Source organism: Canis lupus, chromosome 22 (assembly GCF_003254725.2).
Source record: "Canis lupus dingo isolate Sandy chromosome 22, ASM325472v2, whole genome shotgun sequence".
Taxonomy (NCBI): Eukaryota; Metazoa; Chordata; class Mammalia; order Carnivora; family Canidae; genus Canis; species Canis lupus.
Window position 1 is genome coordinate 9,644,644 of NC_064264.1, and position 19,484 is coordinate 9,664,127.

The following is a 19,484-nucleotide window of genomic DNA, read 5'->3' on the forward strand; positions in this document are numbered from 1 at the left end:
GGGCGCAGAGGCGTCCGGGGAAGGCCCGGCAGGCGTGAAGAGCCGGCGCCTCCGTAACCATGGCTGCGCAGGGCGGGGAGGGGGGGCGGTAACTGAGAGCGCTTGGTCACATGACCGGGCCCGGGCCCGGAGGCTGAGTCCTCCACCGTCCCAGCGGGCCCTGCGCCCACTTTCCGTCTCCGCTCCCTCCTGCGACGCGCTGCGTGGCTGCTCGTTGGCTCCTCGGGACGGAAGCTCGGTCGGTGCTTCTCTAGAAGCTTCCCCCTTGGGCGGCGGCGGCGGCGGCGCAGCTCCTAAGCTCGGTGGTAGCGGCTCTCACAGCAACAGCGATTTTTTTTTTTTTTTTTTTTTTTAGGGATGGCGGCGGCTGCAGCAGGACCTGCCACGGCCCCCAAGTGCGTGTTCTCCTCGTCCTTGCTGTTTGTGTCTCCCCCCCGCCCCCCGCCCCCGGGTCAGTGAGCGTGTCGTTGCTTCCCTGGCAGGTTCTCCCGGAGCTTCTCTGACGCCCTGATGGAGGAGGACCCCCGGGCGGCCTTAGAGGTGAGAGAACCAGCCGCGGCCTCCTCCGCTCTGCCCGGGGGAACGCGGCCGCCTCGGGGTCGGGGGTTCGGGCGGACCCGCCTCTTCCCCGCGCCGCCCTCTGGGGCCGCGGTTGCGGTGTGCCCTGGGTGCCGGCCCCGGGCCCCCGCCCCCGCCCCCGCCCGCTCCCCGACCGGCCTGCATCCTCGCCTCCTCGCCTCCGCTTCCTTCCTTGGCAGTTACCTGCTCTCTTCCCTGGCGGGGGGCGTAGTCGGCACTCACAGTTGTCCTGGAGGGATTTCCTTTTTTTTTTTTTTTTTTTAAGGTTTTATTTAAGAGAGGCAGAGACGCAGGCAGGGGGAGAAGCAGGCCCCGTGCAGGGGAGCCTCACGCAGGGACTCGATCCCGGGACCCCGGGGTCACGACCTGAGCCAAAGGCAAGACGCTCCACCACTGAGCCCTCCCCGCCCCCCCCCCCCGAGGTTCCCCGATTTTGTTTTTTGTTTTTTTTGTTTTTGTTAAGTGGCATTTGTGACTAGAAGTGGAAAAAGTGAAAATCTAGGCTTGATGAGATTTGTTATTGTTTTTTGTTTTTTTTTTCTTTGCTTTTTTGTTTTGTTTTGTTTTTTTCATTTTATAATCGTCCCTGTCGTTCTTACATTCCAGGTGTTCTTTTCCCGTAGGTCTCTGGGTATTTCCAGATGTCCCGTTACTGCTCATTATTCACTCATTTATCAAAGCAGGGTTTTTATTTTTTATTTTATTTCATTTTGCTTATTTATTTATTTATTTATTTTGGGGGGGGTGCCTTGTGCAAGACACTTGACTGCTAAGGCCTAAAGTCTTGTTTATGTATTTCACGGGCTTAAAGGCTGTGTGAAGTGAGAGATTGGAAAGCCATAAAGAAAAGTCAAAAGAGGGCAGCCCCGGGGGGGGGGGGGGGGGGCGGGGTTCAGCGGTTTAGCACCTGCCCTCAGCTCAGGGTGTGATTGTGATCCTGGAGTCCCAGGATTGAGTTCCATGTTGGGCTCCCTGCATGAAGCGTGCTTCTGTCTCTGCCTGTGTCTCTGCCTCTCTCTCTCTCTCTCTCTGTCTCTCTGTGTGTCTCATGAATAAATAAAATCTTTTAAAAAAAATGGACACCTGGGTGGCTCAGTGGTTGACCGTCTGCCTTTGGCTCAGGATGTGATCCTGGAGACCCAGAATTGAGTCCCACATCGGGTTCCCTGCATGGAGCCTGCTTCTTCTTTTGCCTGTGTCTCTGCCTCTCTCTCTGTGTCTCTCATGAATAAATGAAATCTTAAAAAAAAAAAAGTCAAAAGAGCAAGATTTAAGTAATTACGAATAATAAAGAGAGGCTAAGCTAAGGATACATGATGGAGTTGGTTGTAGAATTTAGGCAGAGGTTTCTTGGTTTGAAGCAGGAGGGAGAAAGGAAAGCAAACCTGTTCGCTTGTTATAATCCAATGTAGGTAAGCTTAGCAATTTGAAGCAAGAAAGGTTCCCTCCCCCCCCCCCCCCCCCAGCTGGGACTTTTAAGGGAAATTTGCCACGTGGGTAGTAGAGTCTTTCAGAAGAGATGATATTTGAGCAGAAGCTTGGGGAGTGAGCGCTGGTTAAAGGGCATTCCAGGCAGAAAAAGAGCCAGGGCAAAGATCCCCATGTTGGAATGACGTTGGCTTGTACAAGGAGTAGCAAAAAGACCCGTTTAAGAAGAGTGGGATGACACAGGAGTCAGCGATGAGGTAGGGAGTAAACCAGGGCTAAGGTTCTAGAGGGCTTTATAAGTCGGAGTGTTTCTTTGGATCTAGATATGAAGGCCCTGAAATAAAATGGTTGGTTCATGAGTTGTGCTACGATATTTCCTAGTGAGGCTTCTGGGATCGGTAATAGAGTAGTATTAGAGGAGGCACTGTGAACATCTTTCTTCACAATTCGTTATGTCATCTAGACAGCTGTATTTCAGAATCTGCATTTGTTATGATCTTCTTACCCCAGTGTCGTCTTTGGAAATCCAATTTATGTGAGTTGCTTTTATTTTTTTTTAAAAGACTTTATTTATTCATGAGAGAGAGACACACACACACACACACAGAGAGGCAGAGACACAGGCAGAGGGAGAAACAGGCTCCATGCAGGGAGCCTGATGTGGGGCTGGATCCCGGGACTCCAGGATCACACCCTGGGCTGAAGGCAGGTGCTAAACCACTGAGCCACCCAGGGATCCCCATGTGGGTTGCTTTTAAAGGGAATTCCTGTAATGAATTTTGTCACTTATCTTCCTCATTTAAAGAAACTTTTTTTGATGTATGCTAACGTATAAATAACACAGATCTTGAGTGTGCAACTACTGAGGCTGCCATATATGTATATATCTCGCAGCTCAAGGTGGAGAGCACTTCCATCCTAACTCCCTCCTCCTGCTGCTTCTCAGCCAATAATTCCCCTTACCTACCAGCCGACTCCCATTCTGATCTCCATCACCATTAGTTTTTCTTGTTCTTGTACTTCCCATAAACAGTAACGCACACTAGTCTGGTGCTCTCATGTAAGATCTGTCCATGTTGTGTGAAGTGGTTTTTTTCATTGCTGTGTAGTATTTCATTGTGTAAAAGTATAGCACAACTCTAACAATGGACATTTGACTTACCTCCAGTTATTAGCTAGTATGAATAAAACCGCTTTGAATTTACTTATACGGGTATTTTGGTGAGCACACTTTTTTGGGGAGGGATATATATATATATAGAGCTAGGAATGAAATTACATAGAATAGGCATGTGCTTAGCTACTATAGTACCTAGATTCTTAAAGTGTGGCTTTTTGAACCAGCAGCATTAACGTCACCTGGGAATTTATTAGAAATGCAGATTCTTGGACTCCATCTGAGGTTATTCAGAGTCCTTACAGCTCATGTGGTCTAGTACGTACCCATCCATTTTACAGAAGAAAACTGAGACCCGGGATCCCTGGGTGGCGCAGCGGTTTGGTGCCTGCCTTTGGCCCAGGGCGCAATCCTGGAGACCCAGGATCGAATCCCATGTCAGGCTCCCAGTGCTTGGAGCCTGCTTCTCCCTCTGCCTATGTCTCTGCCTCTCTCTCTCCCTGTGTGACTATCATAAATAAATAAAAAAAAAATTAAAAAAAAAGAAAACTGAGACCCAAAGAAATCCAAATGATCTGTCATAGAGATGTATATAGCCAAGTAGAGGCAGAATGGGACCCCTGGGATATAAGTTTCCAGACTCTTAGTCTAGTGCTGTGGAAAAGTAATTCTCAAAAGCATCATTCTCAGACCAGCTGCAGCAGCATCACCTGAGAACTTATTAGAAATGCAAATTCTGAGGACCCACACCAACCTGAATCAGAAACTGGGAATGGGGAGAATGATTGTAAGAGAAAGTGTTCCTTTTATTATTTATTTATTTGAGAGAAAAGATGGAGGGGAGAAGCAGATGGAGCGGGAGAGAATTTTAAGCAGGCTCCACACTCAGCACAGAACCCAATGTAGGGCTGGATCCCACAACCCCCAAGAACATGAAATGAGCAGAAATCAAGAGTTAGATGCTTAATGGACTGAGCTACCTAGGCACCTGAAAAAGTTATTTTTAAAGCTTGGGGTGGGGGCACCTGGATGACTCAGTGGTTGAGCATCTTGCTCTCAGCTCAGCTCAGGTCATGAAACCAAGGTCCTGGGATTGAGTCCCACATCAGGCTCCCCGAGTCCCACATCAGGCTCCCCATGTCCCACATCAGGCTCCCCATGGGGAGCCTGCTCCCTCTGTCTATGTCTCTGCATCTCTCTCTGTGTCTCATGAATAAATATACTTAAAAAAAAGCTTGAAGTGACCTTTTCACAGTCGACCTTGAACATCGTGGGCCTACTTACATAGGATTTGAACTGCATTGGCCTATTTAATACGGATTTTTTTTCCCGATGCCTGCAGTACTGTAAATGTGTTTTTCTTACAGTTTTCATAATTTTTTCCCTCTAGCTTACTTTATTGTAAGAATATAGTTTATAATACATAAAATACGTGTTAATTGTGTTATTGGTAAGGCTTCTTTCTGGTCAGTAGGAGGCTTTTAAGTTACTGGGGAGTCAGAAGTTATACTCAGAGTGGATTTTCGGCTGTGAGGGCTAGTGCCCTTAACACACCTCATTGTTCAGGAGTCATCTGGTTATTTTGAAATTGATAATACATTAGTTAAAATAATTGATAATACATTAGTTAAAATGTTATGTTCTTATGTAAGACCATCCAGTTAGGGTTAAAAGGGAAATGTTTGTATCAAGCTGATTCACATTTTTCATTGATTCAACATAAGATATATATGTTAGTGGTGAATTCTGTACTGGGAGCCAAGGATCTAAAGATGAAAAGACTGCATTGAGGAAGTTTGCAGTCCAATGGAGAGAAAGACAAGTCGACAGATTATTAAAATATAAGGTAAATATTATAATGGGGTGGTGTACGAAATATACTAAGAACATAAGCAGACTGGAGGCCAACCAGGGTAGTCAGGAAAACTATACAGTGTCTCGAATCACTAGGGAGAGAAGATTTGTGAATTATGAGACTTTTTTGAGGCCCAGTATGAATAGTGGTTAAGAGCATAGGTTTCTGGGGGCACCTGGCTGGCTCAGTTGGTAGAACATGAGACTCTTGATCTTGGGGTCGTGGGTGTGAGCCCTGTATTGTGGGTAGTTTACTTTAAAAACACAAGCTCTGGAATCAGAGTGCTTGGATCAAAACCCTGGCTTCATAATAACTCTAACTTTAGGAAAATTCCCGTTGTCACTTTGGATCAGATTTCCTTTCTGTGAAGTGGGACTAAATAGGACCTATTTCACAGGGCTATAATGAAGATATGTAATGTAAGGTACAAGATAAGGCCTTTGAGGTAGGCATCTTGTAGCTTCTTTGCTCTAGGTTCCTGCTACACTCTCTTTTTCTATTCACTTGAATGTATCAAGCTCAGTCCTTGCGGAGGGCCTATGGACTTGGGTTCATTTTGCTTGGTGATGAGATTTCAGCTGAAATGTCACTTCAGAGAAGGTTTTTTCCCTCTCAGACCACCCTATCTAAATTGGGCCCCATTGTAAGCTCCAAGGTAGCAGGGATTTTGTGTGTCTTTTTTTACCACATTTTCCGTGTAGTGGTAGGCACTCAAATGTGACATGTTAAATGACTCCTACCATAATTTTTGTAACAACTGAGGGTGGGTATTTGCATTCTACTCACTCACAAGGAAGCTGAGACCAAACAGATTAAATTGCTCAGGGTTATATAGTAGAGAAGTGACAAGTCTCTGGGTTCAAGGCATCAAGGTCTAGAGGAGGGGGTAGATTTAGGGACCTATAATAGAGTTAAAGGTTTGGTAGCTGACTTTGAGGTAGTTGACCCTTGATCGCTTTGTTGAGAGCACTAAGCACAGAGCTAACAGGCATAAATGCAGTGTTACCAGTTCTGCATGGTTCTGTGGTTTTTCTTGAGCAGTCCTCAGTAGTTTAGGAAGGGAGAAGGGTTGGTACTCTTGTTTGTCATCTCTGATTGGGGATTGGCTGTGGCTAGAAGAAAATGGGAAGTGAAATCAAAATAAGATACCCTTCAGCAGTTGGGTCAGTGTGAGCAGTCTGCTTTACTTTCAATCTTAACAAGTTACCTAGTTGACTAGCATTTTTAAAAAGCCTGAAACTTACTAACTTTTAAGATTTAGAAATTTTCTTTTTTTCTTTTTCTTTTCTTTTCTTTTCTTTTCTTTCTTTCCTCTTTCTTTTCCTTCCTTTCTTTCTTTTTTTCTTTTCTTTTTTTTCTCTTTTCTTTTCTTTTCTTTCTTTTCTTTCTCCCTTCCCTTCCCTTCCCTTCCCTTCCCTTCCCTTCCCTTCCCTTTTCCTCCCCTCTCCCCCCCTCCCCCCTCTCCCCTCTCCCCTTTCCTCCTCTTCTTTCATGAGACCCAGAAAGGCATAGACACACAGGCAGAGGGAGAAGCAGGCTCCATGCAGGGAGCCTGATGTGGGACTCAATCCTGGATCCTGGGATCACACTCTGAGCCACAGGCAGATGCTCAACTGCTGAACCACTCAGGCATCCCACAGAAATTCATTTTATAAGATCTAAGTTTTAAACAATTTTAATGCCTTAAAAAAGTTTATCCCCCTATTGTTTTGGATTACTAGGGTTCTTCACCATTATCTTGGTAAAGATTTCAGTGTAATTATGTTTATAGTTAATGGAGTTTATTTTTGAGAACTCTAAATTGCTTGACTATAACTCCTTTTATGTAAATATATTTTGGGGCATGTTTACAGTATGTTTTCCATTGATCTACATAAATAATGGGCTTTTGCCACTATGATTCAAATGTTGGCACTGAAGTCCTTGCCTTTGAGGTACCTCATTTTAGTCCCTTTGTACTCAAGCAGCAAGCACCTGTTGTCACAGAAATAGTAGAACTCTCAAAACATGCCACAAGTCTGATGTATTTAATACAACCACAAATCATTGTTTTAATTTCACCACTTCTGGCTTTGTTATACTGTATATTTATAAAAAATAAACTGGTTATTGTGATATTGATGACGTGATATTACATCATAATGTGACATGTTTGTGTGTCGTGTTCGGTTTGTATTCTGTTTTTTGGTAATTTTTCAAAATAACAGCATTCTAATAAGTAAATTGCTTAGTTTATTTAACTGAATTACATAACTGATTCTCCTTAACCAACAATTGGTTTGTGTTTTTAAAGGTCATTTGCAAGTTGGTTGTTTGAAATTCAGAAGTTTTTACTTGACTCCATTTTTTAAAATTTATTTTTATTTTTTAATTTTTTTAAAATTTTTGTTTTACTTGACTCCATTTTATTTGTCTTTGTGCCTCCAGTGTCTGACCTTTGTTAACGTAACATGTTAAAAAATACATATAATTTGATGATCTAGGTACTAGTATAATTTATAATAGCTTTTTTCACCCTTAATAAGCCTGTTCTCTTGCTGAGGAGAGGCTTAGAAATTTGGTTTGCAGATATACTTGAGTAGATAGGTAAGAGCTTATCAGCTGTTTTCAAAATTGTTGAAAATTTAAGTGCAAGATGGTATTTAACTTAGGTAAATATTGGGAAACATTAATACAAATATTATTGGCGTGTAAAAGATACTTGGAATAAAGAGACGTTATCAGGAGACTGTGTGGTTTGGTTTTTAAAACCAAATTTGGAGTCAGACAGACTGGATTTGACACAGTCTTGTCACGGACTAGAAAGTGAGGGAATGGGGCAGCCTGGGTGACTCAGCAGTTTAGCATTGCCTTCAGCCCAGGGTGTGATCCTGGAGTCCCAGGATGGAGTCCCACGTCGGGCTCCCTGCATGGAGCCTGCTTCTGTCTCTGCCTGTGTCTCTGCCCCTCTCTCTCTGTCTCTCTCTCATGAATAAATAAATCCTTAAAAAAGAAAGGGAATGGATTTTCTCTGCACACTTGGGGAAGATCTTTCTAGTGAGAGGGAACAGCTGATGTAGAGCCCTGAGGTGTTTGAAGAACAGCAAAGAAGCCATTGTGGCTAGAGTAGGGGAGCAAGCGGATGAGTAATAAAAGATGAGATAAGAGAGCTAGTAGAAGGTCCTATCAAGGAGGGCCTTGGAGGTCACTGGAAGAACTTGGGCTTTTGCTCTGAGTCAGCTGAAAAGACACTGGAGAGTTTAATGTTTATTGACATAAACAAGATCTGATTTTCATTATTGCTCGGATCAGGATAATAGAGGTGAAGAACATAGAAAATGGTTTGGATTTTAGGTATATTGTGTTTTAGATAAATGGTTACCAAGTATGGCATACATTGCTTTTGGGGAATCCTGCTACTAATAAGCAAAATCAATGTCATGTCGTTATTTGTTTATTTTTATTTTTTTAAGGATTCTATTCACGAGAGACAGAGATAGAGAGAGGCAGAGACACAGGCAGAGGGAGAAGCAGGCTCCATGCAGGGAGCCCGAGGTGGGACTCAGTCCCGGGTTTCCTGGATCCCGCCCCAGGCTGAAGGTGGCACTAAACCAGTGAGCCACCGGGACTGCCCTGTCATGTCGTTATTGAAGTAATTTTATCTTTTAAGAAAACTAGCAAATCCGTAGGATGTGTGAGCACTGGGTAGAGAATCAAAACATTCTCACTTGCCAACATTTTGTCCTTGGCCTCACTGATCATGCTGTCTCTTCTTTTTAAAAATATTTTATTTATTTAGAGCATGAGCACAAGTGGGGGAGTGGCAGGCAGAGGGAGAGGTTAGAAGTAGGCTCCTCGCTGAATAGGGAGCCTGATGCGAGGCTTGATCCTAGGATGCTGAGATCCTGACCTGAGACAAAGGCAGACGCTTAACCAGCTGAGCTACCCGGGTGACCCGCCCCCCCCCATGCTATCTCTTCTTGCATCATTGTTGTTCCAGCTACCACTTATATGCTGTGACTCCCCAGGGGGTGACAAAGTTTTAATCTAATAAATCTTGATCAGTTGATAGCTATCTGTGAGGTACTGTATCTGGGCTTTTGTGCTGTAATTTCTTAGGGTTGTCTGCTATTGACAGAGGATGGGAGAGGGCCAGATAAGCTTCATTGTGTCTTTATTGATTCTGTTAACCTCCCTGAGCTCTAGATTTAACTTCTAGGTTTGTTTGTTTGTTTTTATTGGACAGTTTTACATTTACTAGGCATCTCAAATTCTACATGATCTTTGAGTCTTTTCCTAATTAGAGGGAGAAAATCTGTGACGTTCAATATATATCGTCTCAATTCTTCAGAATAAATGAAGTGATAGTAATTACCATTTATTGAGTTCCTACTATAGTCCAGGAATTGTGCTAAGATACTACATTAGATTGTGGGTTTGGGGTGAGGAGAATGGAGAAGAGGAGATATTGATCCTCTTGCAAAGAAAAGCACCAAGCTTATTTCATTGTTATCTTTCCTCCAAATAGCTTATGATATTAGGTTATTTGATTAAAAATCATGTTTAATTAGAATTCAGTTGCTTTTAAAAAACATTTATTGACACAACATGTTTGTATTTCTAGGAGCTGACTAAGGCTTTGGAACAGAAACCAGATGATGCGCAATATTATTGTCAAAGAGCTTATTGTCACATTCTTCTTGGGAATTACTGTGGTAACTTTACTGAATATATTATTTCTTCTTTATAAATTTTGCCCAAGATGCAGTGAGTCAAATGGAATAGAGATTATCCTTGAGGATTTTTAAATTGATCTTCCATACAATGTGTGAAGTGGCTGAAACATGACAAACATGTTGAGCAATACCTATACAAATGTTCTGGGTGTCTCTTCCTTCAGTGGGTGAATTTATATAGATTTCATTTGTAGTTCTTGGATATACTAAAAATAGCATCACATTTATTGTTTTACAGACTATAAATGAAATGCTCTTATTTGTAACTTATGTAAAAAAGAATGCCTTTATGTTACTTGTGTAACTTTTAATTGTTCTGAATAGAGAATCTGGGTAGGGAAAAGTAAATACCTTGAGTCAAATTACATAAATGATGTTCATGAGAAATTAGATGAGTTTTGTGACAAAGCTTTATATGTTGACTGAATAGCTTTAAAAAGGAAGCTAAATATTAGCCTAATAAGATGTGAGTAATATTTTTTGGATTATATCTTGGATTAGTTTTTCCTAACTTAAAAGCATTTGTCCATCACACCAACTTGAATACTGGAAAATGTAGGGCTGATTCAAATTTTGTGTGTAATTTGTTAGGTCCATAAATTACTAAATACCCCCTCCCGTTTTGTTTTTGTACATAGATGCTGTTGCTGATGCAAAGAAGTCTCTTGAACTTAATCCAAATAATTCCATTGCTATGCTGAGAAAAGGGTATGCATTATCTACTCTAATTGGGTCTGAACTGTAGATAGTAGGTGTTTACTTTGTTAAATGAATGCATTTTAAGTTTTACGTAAATAGTAAATTCTGTATACATTTTATAGCTGAGATAGGATCCAATTTAATTTTTATTTTTTTATTTTTTAAAGATTTTATTTATTTATTCATTATAGACATAGAGATTGGTGGGCAGAGACACAGGCAGAGGGAGAAGCAGACTCCATGCCGGGAGCCTGACGCGGGACTTGATCCCAGGACTCCAGGATCACACCCTGAGCTCACGCTAAACCGCTGAGCCACCCGGAGATCCCCTCAATTTTAAATATAACTTTATACTTCTGTTAATTATAGTAGGTAATAAGAGATACATAGTGTGTTTTAAAATAGTGGCGATTGAAATAATTACAAGAAATGATGAAACTGATGGATTTCAAATCTCTTTTTTGTTTATTGTTTGGACTTTACTGTATTTAACTGACTAGAGAACATCTTATTTGTCAGCTAGGCTGGACAGGCTACATTTAATGTTGTGAAAACCGTCTGTGTTCTTTATATCTCAGCTTGTTGCTGTTGCTAATTATAACTTTATTAAGAAACTTCTTTAGTTTCTTAGCGTAACTATATTTTGGAATAAGCAAGTGTATACAATTAAAAACAAGAAATTCCTTCTGAAATGAGTTCCAAAATTACATTTTAATGGAAGTTATATTTAATGTTACAGTATATTAGAAAACCTCTTGGCTTATTAAAATATACTTAAATTATTTCTTTTACCAATTGAGAGTACAAGTATATTTAATTCAGAAAGCCTTTTTGCGTGATCTCACGTGTGTGTGGTATTTGTTTTTAATGTGCTCATGCAGGATATGTGAATACCATGAAAAAAACTATGCTGCTGCTTTAGAAACTTTTATAGAAGGACAGAAATTAGATAGTAAGTATTGGAATTCTATGTTAATAAAGAATCCATTATTTCTGTGTATTAAATACCATGGCTGAATTGTGTTAGTGTAATCTCAAGTTCATCGTAGAAAGCCAATACCTTTCTTCTTAGGTTTTCTGTTGATTGCAAAATTTGAGTTTACTTAAAACTGATTAAATTGGTCTCTCTTCAGCATTTTTTTCTTTTTTTTTTTCTTTAGCATTTAAATCACAGATGAACTTTACCGTTAGAGGTTAAAAACTATATAAACCTCCAGTGTGCTTCCTCTACTTAGTCTGGCTTTAAATTTTTCTAATTGACAAGTGAAAGTTTAATTTGATTTTCAGAAGTCTGTTCAGTTTAAGTTACTATTCAGATGGCTGAGATAGGAAGTTTTACAACAGATTTTTTTATTAAGTGAAGTGTCAGCTTGGGTAAGTTGTGATAGGAAGAAACTTGGAGCTTTGAGAGTATTAGGAGTTTTTAATGTCTACTTCAGAAAAGTATATGAAAATTAGTAGTATGGATGTCTGTGCACACGTGTAGAAATTTTAGAGGAGCCAAAAATCAAGAGTCTACAAAATACTGACAAGATGTAAGTAATCTCATAGATATAGACTACATAATTGAAATTGTGTACCATTGTTTATCTTCCTCTAATGATTGAGTCTTATCACAGTTCTCTAGAGCAGTGCTTCCTAAGTAGGGATGATTTTGCTCTCTGGAAGACATTTAGCAATGTCTGAAGAGATTTTTTGATTTTCATGACTGGTGGATGGGAGATGTGCTGTTGATACCTAGTGAGTAGAGGCCTGGGATGCTGGTAAACATCCTACATGGCACAGGATTGTCCCCCACAACAGAGAAGTAGCTGGTCCAAAATAGCAGTAGTGCTGGAGTTGGGAAACTCTCCTCTAAAGTATTGCATGAGTATGTTTTTATATTTTTAAAAATTTTCTGTTGTAATGCTTTGAGTATTTGCTTTTCTGCTCTCTACCTGCTTGAGAGAGGACAGTGGACCCAGCTTTGCAATTGGAATCTCCAAATTAGGAGGGAGTAGTGATACATAAATAAGTTGGCTATTCAGTTAGCAAGCCAGCATATCTTCACTTTAAGCAAATTCTAAAGAATCCAGTTATCCTGCACCTTGATATACATTGGAAAGCCTTCAAGAGACATAAATCATTCCATCTTGTAGATTTCTAAGCCCTGTTCCTTATTTTTTTCATAGCAATAGAAAGTTCCTCACCTGAATTTTTTTCCTTTATTAGTGTCTTACTGCCATTGACTTTTATCCTAGAATTATTTGAGTCTGCCTCAAATAGAGGTGCCTGTTTTTCAGTAAAATTGCTTTTATGAATATTTTAATTTAAAGGCAAATTTGTTCTTTAATTTTAAGGAAAATGTATGTTAAACTGTTAGGGTTCTCATATTACTGGGGTAAACCATTTATAACTTATCTTTTATTCTGTTTGGTATAATAGGAAGTTTGGTTTTATTTACTAATTTGTATAATACATTATTCAAATCTATAATTTTTTTTAAAGATTTATTCAATTGGGACACAGAGAGGCAGAGACATAGGCAGAGGGAGAAGCAGGCTCCATGCAGGGAGCCCAATGTAGGCCTCGATCCCAGGACCCTGGGATCATGACCTGAGCCAAAGGCAGATGCTCAACCACTGAGTCATCAAGGTGGCCCCAAATCTAGGATTTTGATATAATTGCTCCCCCCAATAGAATGAATGTGTGTGTGTGTGTAGGTTATTACTTAAGGCCTATATAGTTGATTTTCACTTATAAAATACTAGAAAATTTCATTTTAAGAAATTTTTATTTTTCAGTAATCTTGCCTGCAATTTGTTTGAATTTACAAACTTTTGTTTAGAGTACTTCTAATAATTTTTAACATCATATTGGATTAGACCCTGTGCTGTTTAGATAGATTTATTGTTCTGCGTCTTTAAAGATTAATAATTTGTTTACGTTTATGTTTACATTGCTGTGTCTAAATGTATAGTTCACCATCTGTAGTGTCTTGATTGCAATGGAATCGGGAGATAGGACAGAACTGCACAAAGTGCAAAGGTTTTTTGGTCTTGGTAGAAATGGCATGGTAACGGAAAGGCTATTGAGAGAATAGTAGAATAAGTAGGTAGCTGCATTTAGAGAACAAACCTGGGGGTCAGGAGAGGCTTCTAGACCTTGGTCCAGCTGTTCGGTACCAGACTTCCATCCCAAAACACTGATGGTGTATTGGGATTCTTTTTTTTTTTTTTTTTTTTAATTTAAAGATTTTATTTATTTATTCGTGAGAGACACACAGAGAGAGAGAGAAGCAGAGACACAGGCAGAGGGAGAAGCAGGCTCCATGCAGGGACTCCGATGTGGGACTCTATCCTGGGTCGCCAGGATCACACCCTGGGCTGCAGGCGGCGCTAAACCGCTGCGTCACCGCGGCTGCCCGGTGTATTGGGATTTTTTTTTTTTTTTTAAGATTTTTATTTACTTATTTATTCATAGAGATGCAGAGAGAGAGAGAGGCAGAGACACAGGCAGAGGGAGAAGCAGGCTCCATGCAGAGAGCCCGATGCGGGACTCGATCCCGGGTCTCCAGGATCATGCCCTGGGCTGCAGGCGGCGCTAAACCGCTGCGCCACCGGGGCTGCCCTGGGATTCTAATTCAGGTCTGATTCTGTTGTGTGAGAGGAAGCTTCTTTAACAGACAAAGAGTGGGGGAAAATGTAGATTATTTGTATTTGGGAACCAGTAAGGTTGACTGTGGTTAAAACCAATTTTTTTTTTAACTGAAATTCTTCAAGCTGAATACTTAAATGTTAAACGTGTTAGTATGTTTATAATTGTAATATTATGGTTGCTATAAACTCTGTTAGGATAAGTATTTTTGTCTAATTTTCTGCTGAATTCCCAGTGCCTGAAGCACTGTTTGGAACATGTATATATTCAAGAAGTATTTGTCGAATGACTGTATTGGGTGGTGCAGATGATTGATGATACACTATGTTTTTTCTAGGTGCAGATCCTGATTTCACTGTCTGGATCAAAAAGTGTCAAGAGGCTCAGAATGGTAAATATATAGGTTTTCCATGTCTTTCAATTTTCAAAGAAGTAAATATTTGACATTTTGGATTTAAACAGATTGTTCTAGGGCAGCCCGGGTGGCTCAGAGGTTTAGCTCCGCCTTTGGTCCTGGGGTGTGATCCTGGAGACCCTGCATGGAGCCTGCTTCTCCCTCTGCCTCTTTCTCTCTGTCTCTCTCATGAATAAATAAATAAAATCTTTAAAAAAAAATAAAATAAAAAAAATCATGAATAAATTAAAAAAATCTGGATTTGTTTCACAGTTGTATTACCAGTAAGAAGTTACTGAAGAGTCTTCAATGACTCCAGGATGCAAAATTAAACTACTTTCTTTTATTTGGAATGTATGGAAAATAGGTTTATGTAATCAATAAGTATGTTTGTGCTACAGAAGTCATGTATGTAACTTTGCCTATAAATCTGCTGTTAACTGGAAATGTTTTCCTTTTATGTTTTTAATAGGATCACAGTCTGAGGTGGTAAGTACAAAATTTTTATCCTTCATGTTCTCACTTATATATAATTTTGCCATATTTACTTGAGACAGGCCTCTGAATGATCTTTCTTTTGCTTAGATCGTAAGCAATTCCGTGTAAATATTTTTTCCTTTAGTAAGTGAAATAATACCATTTTTGGTGAAATAAATATACAGGTTTATAGTCATAAAAATTACTGGGCTTGTTTAATGTGTGATTCAAGTTGATTTGGCATATTTTAGTATGGTCAGGGTGGTTACTTTTTATCTTTTCCTTGCTGAAAAGTCCTCACATTTAGGTTTAATGTCTGCTTTGGAAGCACTTTCAGGATTTATCATGGTGTACTAAGAACACAAAAGTAAAGTAAAATTTGGAAATGTTTATCACTGTCCAATTCAGTTTCACATTTGTTATTTTGGACATGAAGATTTCCAAGTCTTTTCAGTTATTATAAACTACGGTGGAGTTGAAAGTTGATTTTTTTTTTTTTAACCGATTAGGTTTATATATAACACACATAGTTACATTATGGCTAGTGGTTTTTAGCAATGATCATGTGAAATTCAGTCAGGAGATAATGTGTGTAGTCTTTATGAGTGGTTACTTAACCCATTTGGATCTCTTTGTGTCTGAAGATGATTGACATCTTTGTCTTCCAGAATTACATTGTGACACTGAGAAACTATTTTATTTGCACTTGCTTCGTTTATAAACTGGCCCAATAGAGCTAATCTACTTCAGGCAGGTTGTTGTGAGCATCAGGCCAGAAATGTTTATATATAGTGACTGGAGTTTTGAACATCACCAAAAGTGAACCCTGCCTCTTATCCCTGTACCTTAAAGGCTTGTCCATAGTCCTAAGGATGATGGATGAGGGAAGTATTTAAAAGTTGGCTTCCTTTGGAGTACCTGGGTGGCTCAATTGGTTAAGTGTCCAACTCCTGATGTAGGCTCAGGTCATGATCTCAGGGTCATGAAATCCAGCTCCGTGTCAGGATCCATGCTTAGTGCAGAGTCTTACTGTCCCGCCTACCCCCCCCCCCCCAATAAATAAATAAAATCTTTAAGTACGTAAATAAAAGTTGGCTTCCTTTGCCTGCAGGTTTTTTTTTTTTTCTTAAATACTATTATATTTGGGATTGGAACTATTTCTGAAAACAACAGAATAGCATTTGAATGGTACTTTGTCTAGTAACACAAACAGCTGTTTAGCCACAGTGAATTTTGTTATTGCTGTGGTTCACACTAGTTTAATCTTTGTACCAAGGTGAACTGGAATAGTCTGTTCTAGTCATTATCTCTACTTGCTCACCTGGATTCAGGTGTTTCTCAGTGGTTAACACTGGAGAGTAATTCTGAGTTAGACTCAAATGGGTAGATGGGTTTTATTATCTTCTTCTAAATTTCATCTCTTTCCTATCATTTAGGGACAACTTAGAGGTCATTTACGACTCAGGGCAAGTTCTTTAATAAGTCTTAACTGGTACATGTGTAGTTTAGGAAAGTAGGTATTGACCAAGAGCTGTTACTTGATGGATGATGTAGAATGTTGCCGAGAGACCATAAATGGAGTAAGGTGTTACCTGGAAGGCACCATGGAAATGTTCCTTCATACGTTCCAGAGTAGCGTTTGATGCCACTGTTAAGTCTGAAGGTTATATACTGTTTCTAAAAAAAAATTTTTTTTTTTAAATGTCATTGTTATTTTTGGTGTAGAGAGACTTGGAACTCGACTTTTAAATGTAGCCTTTTCCAGTCTTCCCCTTAGAAAGTTTTTTGGGTTTTATTTATTTTTATGTTATTTTATTTTTTTACTTCAATTTAGTCAACATATAGTGTATTGTTAGTTTCAGAGGTAGAATTTAGTGATTCATCAGCTGCGTATAACACCCAGTGCTCATTCCATCAAGTGCCCTAGTTAATGCCCAGCACCCAGTGCTCCATCCCCCATCCACCTCCCCTCTAGCATCCCTCAGTTTGTTTCCTATAGTTAAGAGTCTATATGGTTTGTTTTCCTCTGTTTTCATCTTATTTTTACTTCCCTATTTGCTTTTATCTTAGAAGAAAAATCTTTTTTGAAGTTTTAATTCCTAAAATTATAAAAAATGTTGAACATTCTAATATTTTGTGAAGGCTAGTATTATTTAGCAATTAATGGATACCATGCTTTGTTTTTGAGGAATATTTTCATGTAATTACTCCATATCAAAGTAACCATAGCACTGAGTAAATTAACAATACGTGCATTTTATTTTATTTTATTTTTTTTAATACGTGCATTTTAATACACAGTTGCTAATTTGTAAAAATTTCTTTCAACTTACCAAAATCAGTCTGATTCTCAAAGGACTCATCAGTCAAAAATCAAGTAAGTGTTTCTTCTTCATAAAATAATGTATAATAAATATGCCCAAAGGGAAAAATCCTGTTCTTTAATAATAATAAGCAAGTCCTTATCCTGTGATTTTCAGTGGTTTTTAGTTTTTTTAGAAATTGTGTTTAGCTTGGAAAAACTAATTCTAAGGATGTTTACTGATTGATATTGTGTTTATATTAAGGTTAAATTCAAATCACTTCTCCATTTTAAAGTTTCTTCATCTGGTTCCATATTATGTCACCTTTCCATGTATGGCAAGAACCTCTTCCACTTATTATTACACGGGTAAATTAGTAGTAGGATTGTCAAATTGTAACTACCTTTTATATTTTAGAGTAAATTTTTAATAGTAATTCTACATGAGTTGATAGTGACTGTTGCTCAAGGCAACAGTTAGGGTAATGAATTTAGCATCTAGCAAATATTTGAATTTATTTTTAATTATTCCTTAGTCACGTGTACAACTTGTATTCTTAGGACTGTAACAGAAAAAAAGACAAGGCATTGATCTGGAGCTTTACATCCTTACTGAATTTCAGAGGGAAACAGATTCTTAAAGTTAATTTCTTTAATCAAGGTGCATTTTAATTACCTAAAATGGCTTGGAAATGTTAGAACAACCTATTCGTGCTCTTTCTGGGGAGATTTAGGGTGACTTTCCAAGTACCAAGTAGACAAGGAACTTTGACTAGCTTGGTGGCAGGAGCAGGTATAGAACACAAACATCAAGTAATAATTACGGTGTTTGGAGCATAAAATTATCCAAAATTGATTTAATACTGTTATTGTGTACCAGGCATTGTGGTTAGTCCTAGAAATGTAATAGTGGGCAGGATAGATAAGTGGCTTTGCCTCATGACATTTATAATCTAATATAGTCACATTTGAAAGTGAGGATCCGTACATTTTTAGAGCCTTCTGTGGGAAAGATACACATAATTAGAATCTCTAGGCACATTAGTTTTCCCATGTACCTTGAGACCGAAAGAAGATACTGTATTTAATGTTTTGCCTGGCCAGAATGAGTTAAATTTTAAGTTATTTTAATTTTAGCTCATTTGCTTCTGTTCCCCGTGTTCAGGGCTGTTGGCCCTAGCTAGTTTCAGTTAAGAGATTTTTGATGTGTGGAGTCCAGCTGACCTGGTTCCGGTGTAACACCTGCTGCTGATTGATGGATTGCTTTGCCCTTCTGGGCATTTCATCTGTAAAAAAGGGATAGAAGTGCTTTTTCTTAGTATTAGGTTGAAATGAAAGTGTAATGCTATTAATGATATAACGGTTAGCTGTTAAGAGTAAATTTCATCTTCAGCATTAGCTTAAGCACAATATTAGAGATATAAATCAGAACCCAGAAAATCATGTATGTATTTAAGTCTCCTGGAAAGGTTTGAGGCATCATACCCTACTGTTCTTTTTCATTAGTACAGATCAAAGAAAATTAGTTATATAAAACTGTTTCTGTGACTCACTATCTGCTTTGCTAATTTGTTCCTCAAGGTGGAGCTCTTGTTGTTTATCAGACTGTAGTTTTTAATCTTGTCAAAATGTAAAGCAGCAGCTTTAAGAAAATTAGATGTTCTGAGGTGTTTTTTTTTTCTTTTTTAATAGGTATGACTGGTATCAAACAGAATCTCAAGTAATCATTACACTTATGATCAAGAATGTTCAGAAGAATAATGTAAATGTGGAATTTTCAGAAAAAGAGGTTATTATAATCTTTGAACCATTTTTTTGTTTTGAGATTAAATTATTTGCAAATATAGTATATTGGAGAATAATCTATAGCAATAATCTATATATATAATGATATATCAGATATATCATTTCTTCCTGAGACATAGAGAATGCTGATGAAGATCTGAAGCATTGCTTTTCAGCCTGAATGATTTTACATTTTGAGACTAAAGTATACTGTAGATTATAGCTAGATGTTTCTTTTTCTTTAGATTTAAAATTCAAAGGAGAATTTGATAAATATAAAAAACAGTAAGATATATGATTTGGCTACATTTGTGTGGTATACTTTATGAAAAAGGTCTTATTTGTTGTATGATTTATAGGTCTTAGAATTTACTTAACCACATTAAATTAGTGTGACTTTAATAACTTGTTTTTTTTAGCATTTAGTAGAAAACTTTAATGATACTTTAGTGGTAGAAGTGTTTTGCATATGAATATTTTCTTTTGTTATAAATTGT

The 19,484-nt window shown here is 38.8% G+C and overlaps 1 protein-coding gene across 2 annotated transcripts in view; it reads left to right on the forward strand.

Moving 5' to 3' along the window:
* Positions 1-2: 2 nt before the first annotated feature.
* SUGT1 (SGT1 homolog, MIS12 kinetochore complex assembly cochaperone) overlaps positions 3-19,484 on the forward strand; it is a 61,273-nt gene continuing 41,791 nt past the window's right edge. Inside the window, exons 1-10 of one of the 2 annotated variants that reach the window (XM_025478139.3) lie at positions 3-238; positions 356-395; positions 483-540; positions 9,583-9,673; positions 10,333-10,402; positions 11,275-11,345; positions 14,367-14,420; positions 14,896-14,912; positions 17,243-17,277; positions 18,895-18,991. In XM_025478139.3, coding sequence (XP_025333924.1) covers positions 358-395; positions 483-540; positions 9,583-9,673; positions 10,333-10,402; positions 11,275-11,345; positions 14,367-14,420; positions 14,896-14,912; positions 17,243-17,277; positions 18,895-18,991 — 531 coding nt within the window. In that variant the 5' untranslated portion in view covers positions 3-238; positions 356-357. Of the gene's footprint in view, positions 239-355; positions 396-482; positions 541-2,484; positions 2,543-4,848; positions 4,971-9,582; positions 9,674-10,332; positions 10,403-11,274; positions 11,346-14,366; positions 14,421-14,895; positions 14,913-17,242; positions 17,278-18,894; positions 18,992-19,484 lie in introns of those variants that run through there. The other variant, XM_035704352.2, reaches the window with a different exon arrangement.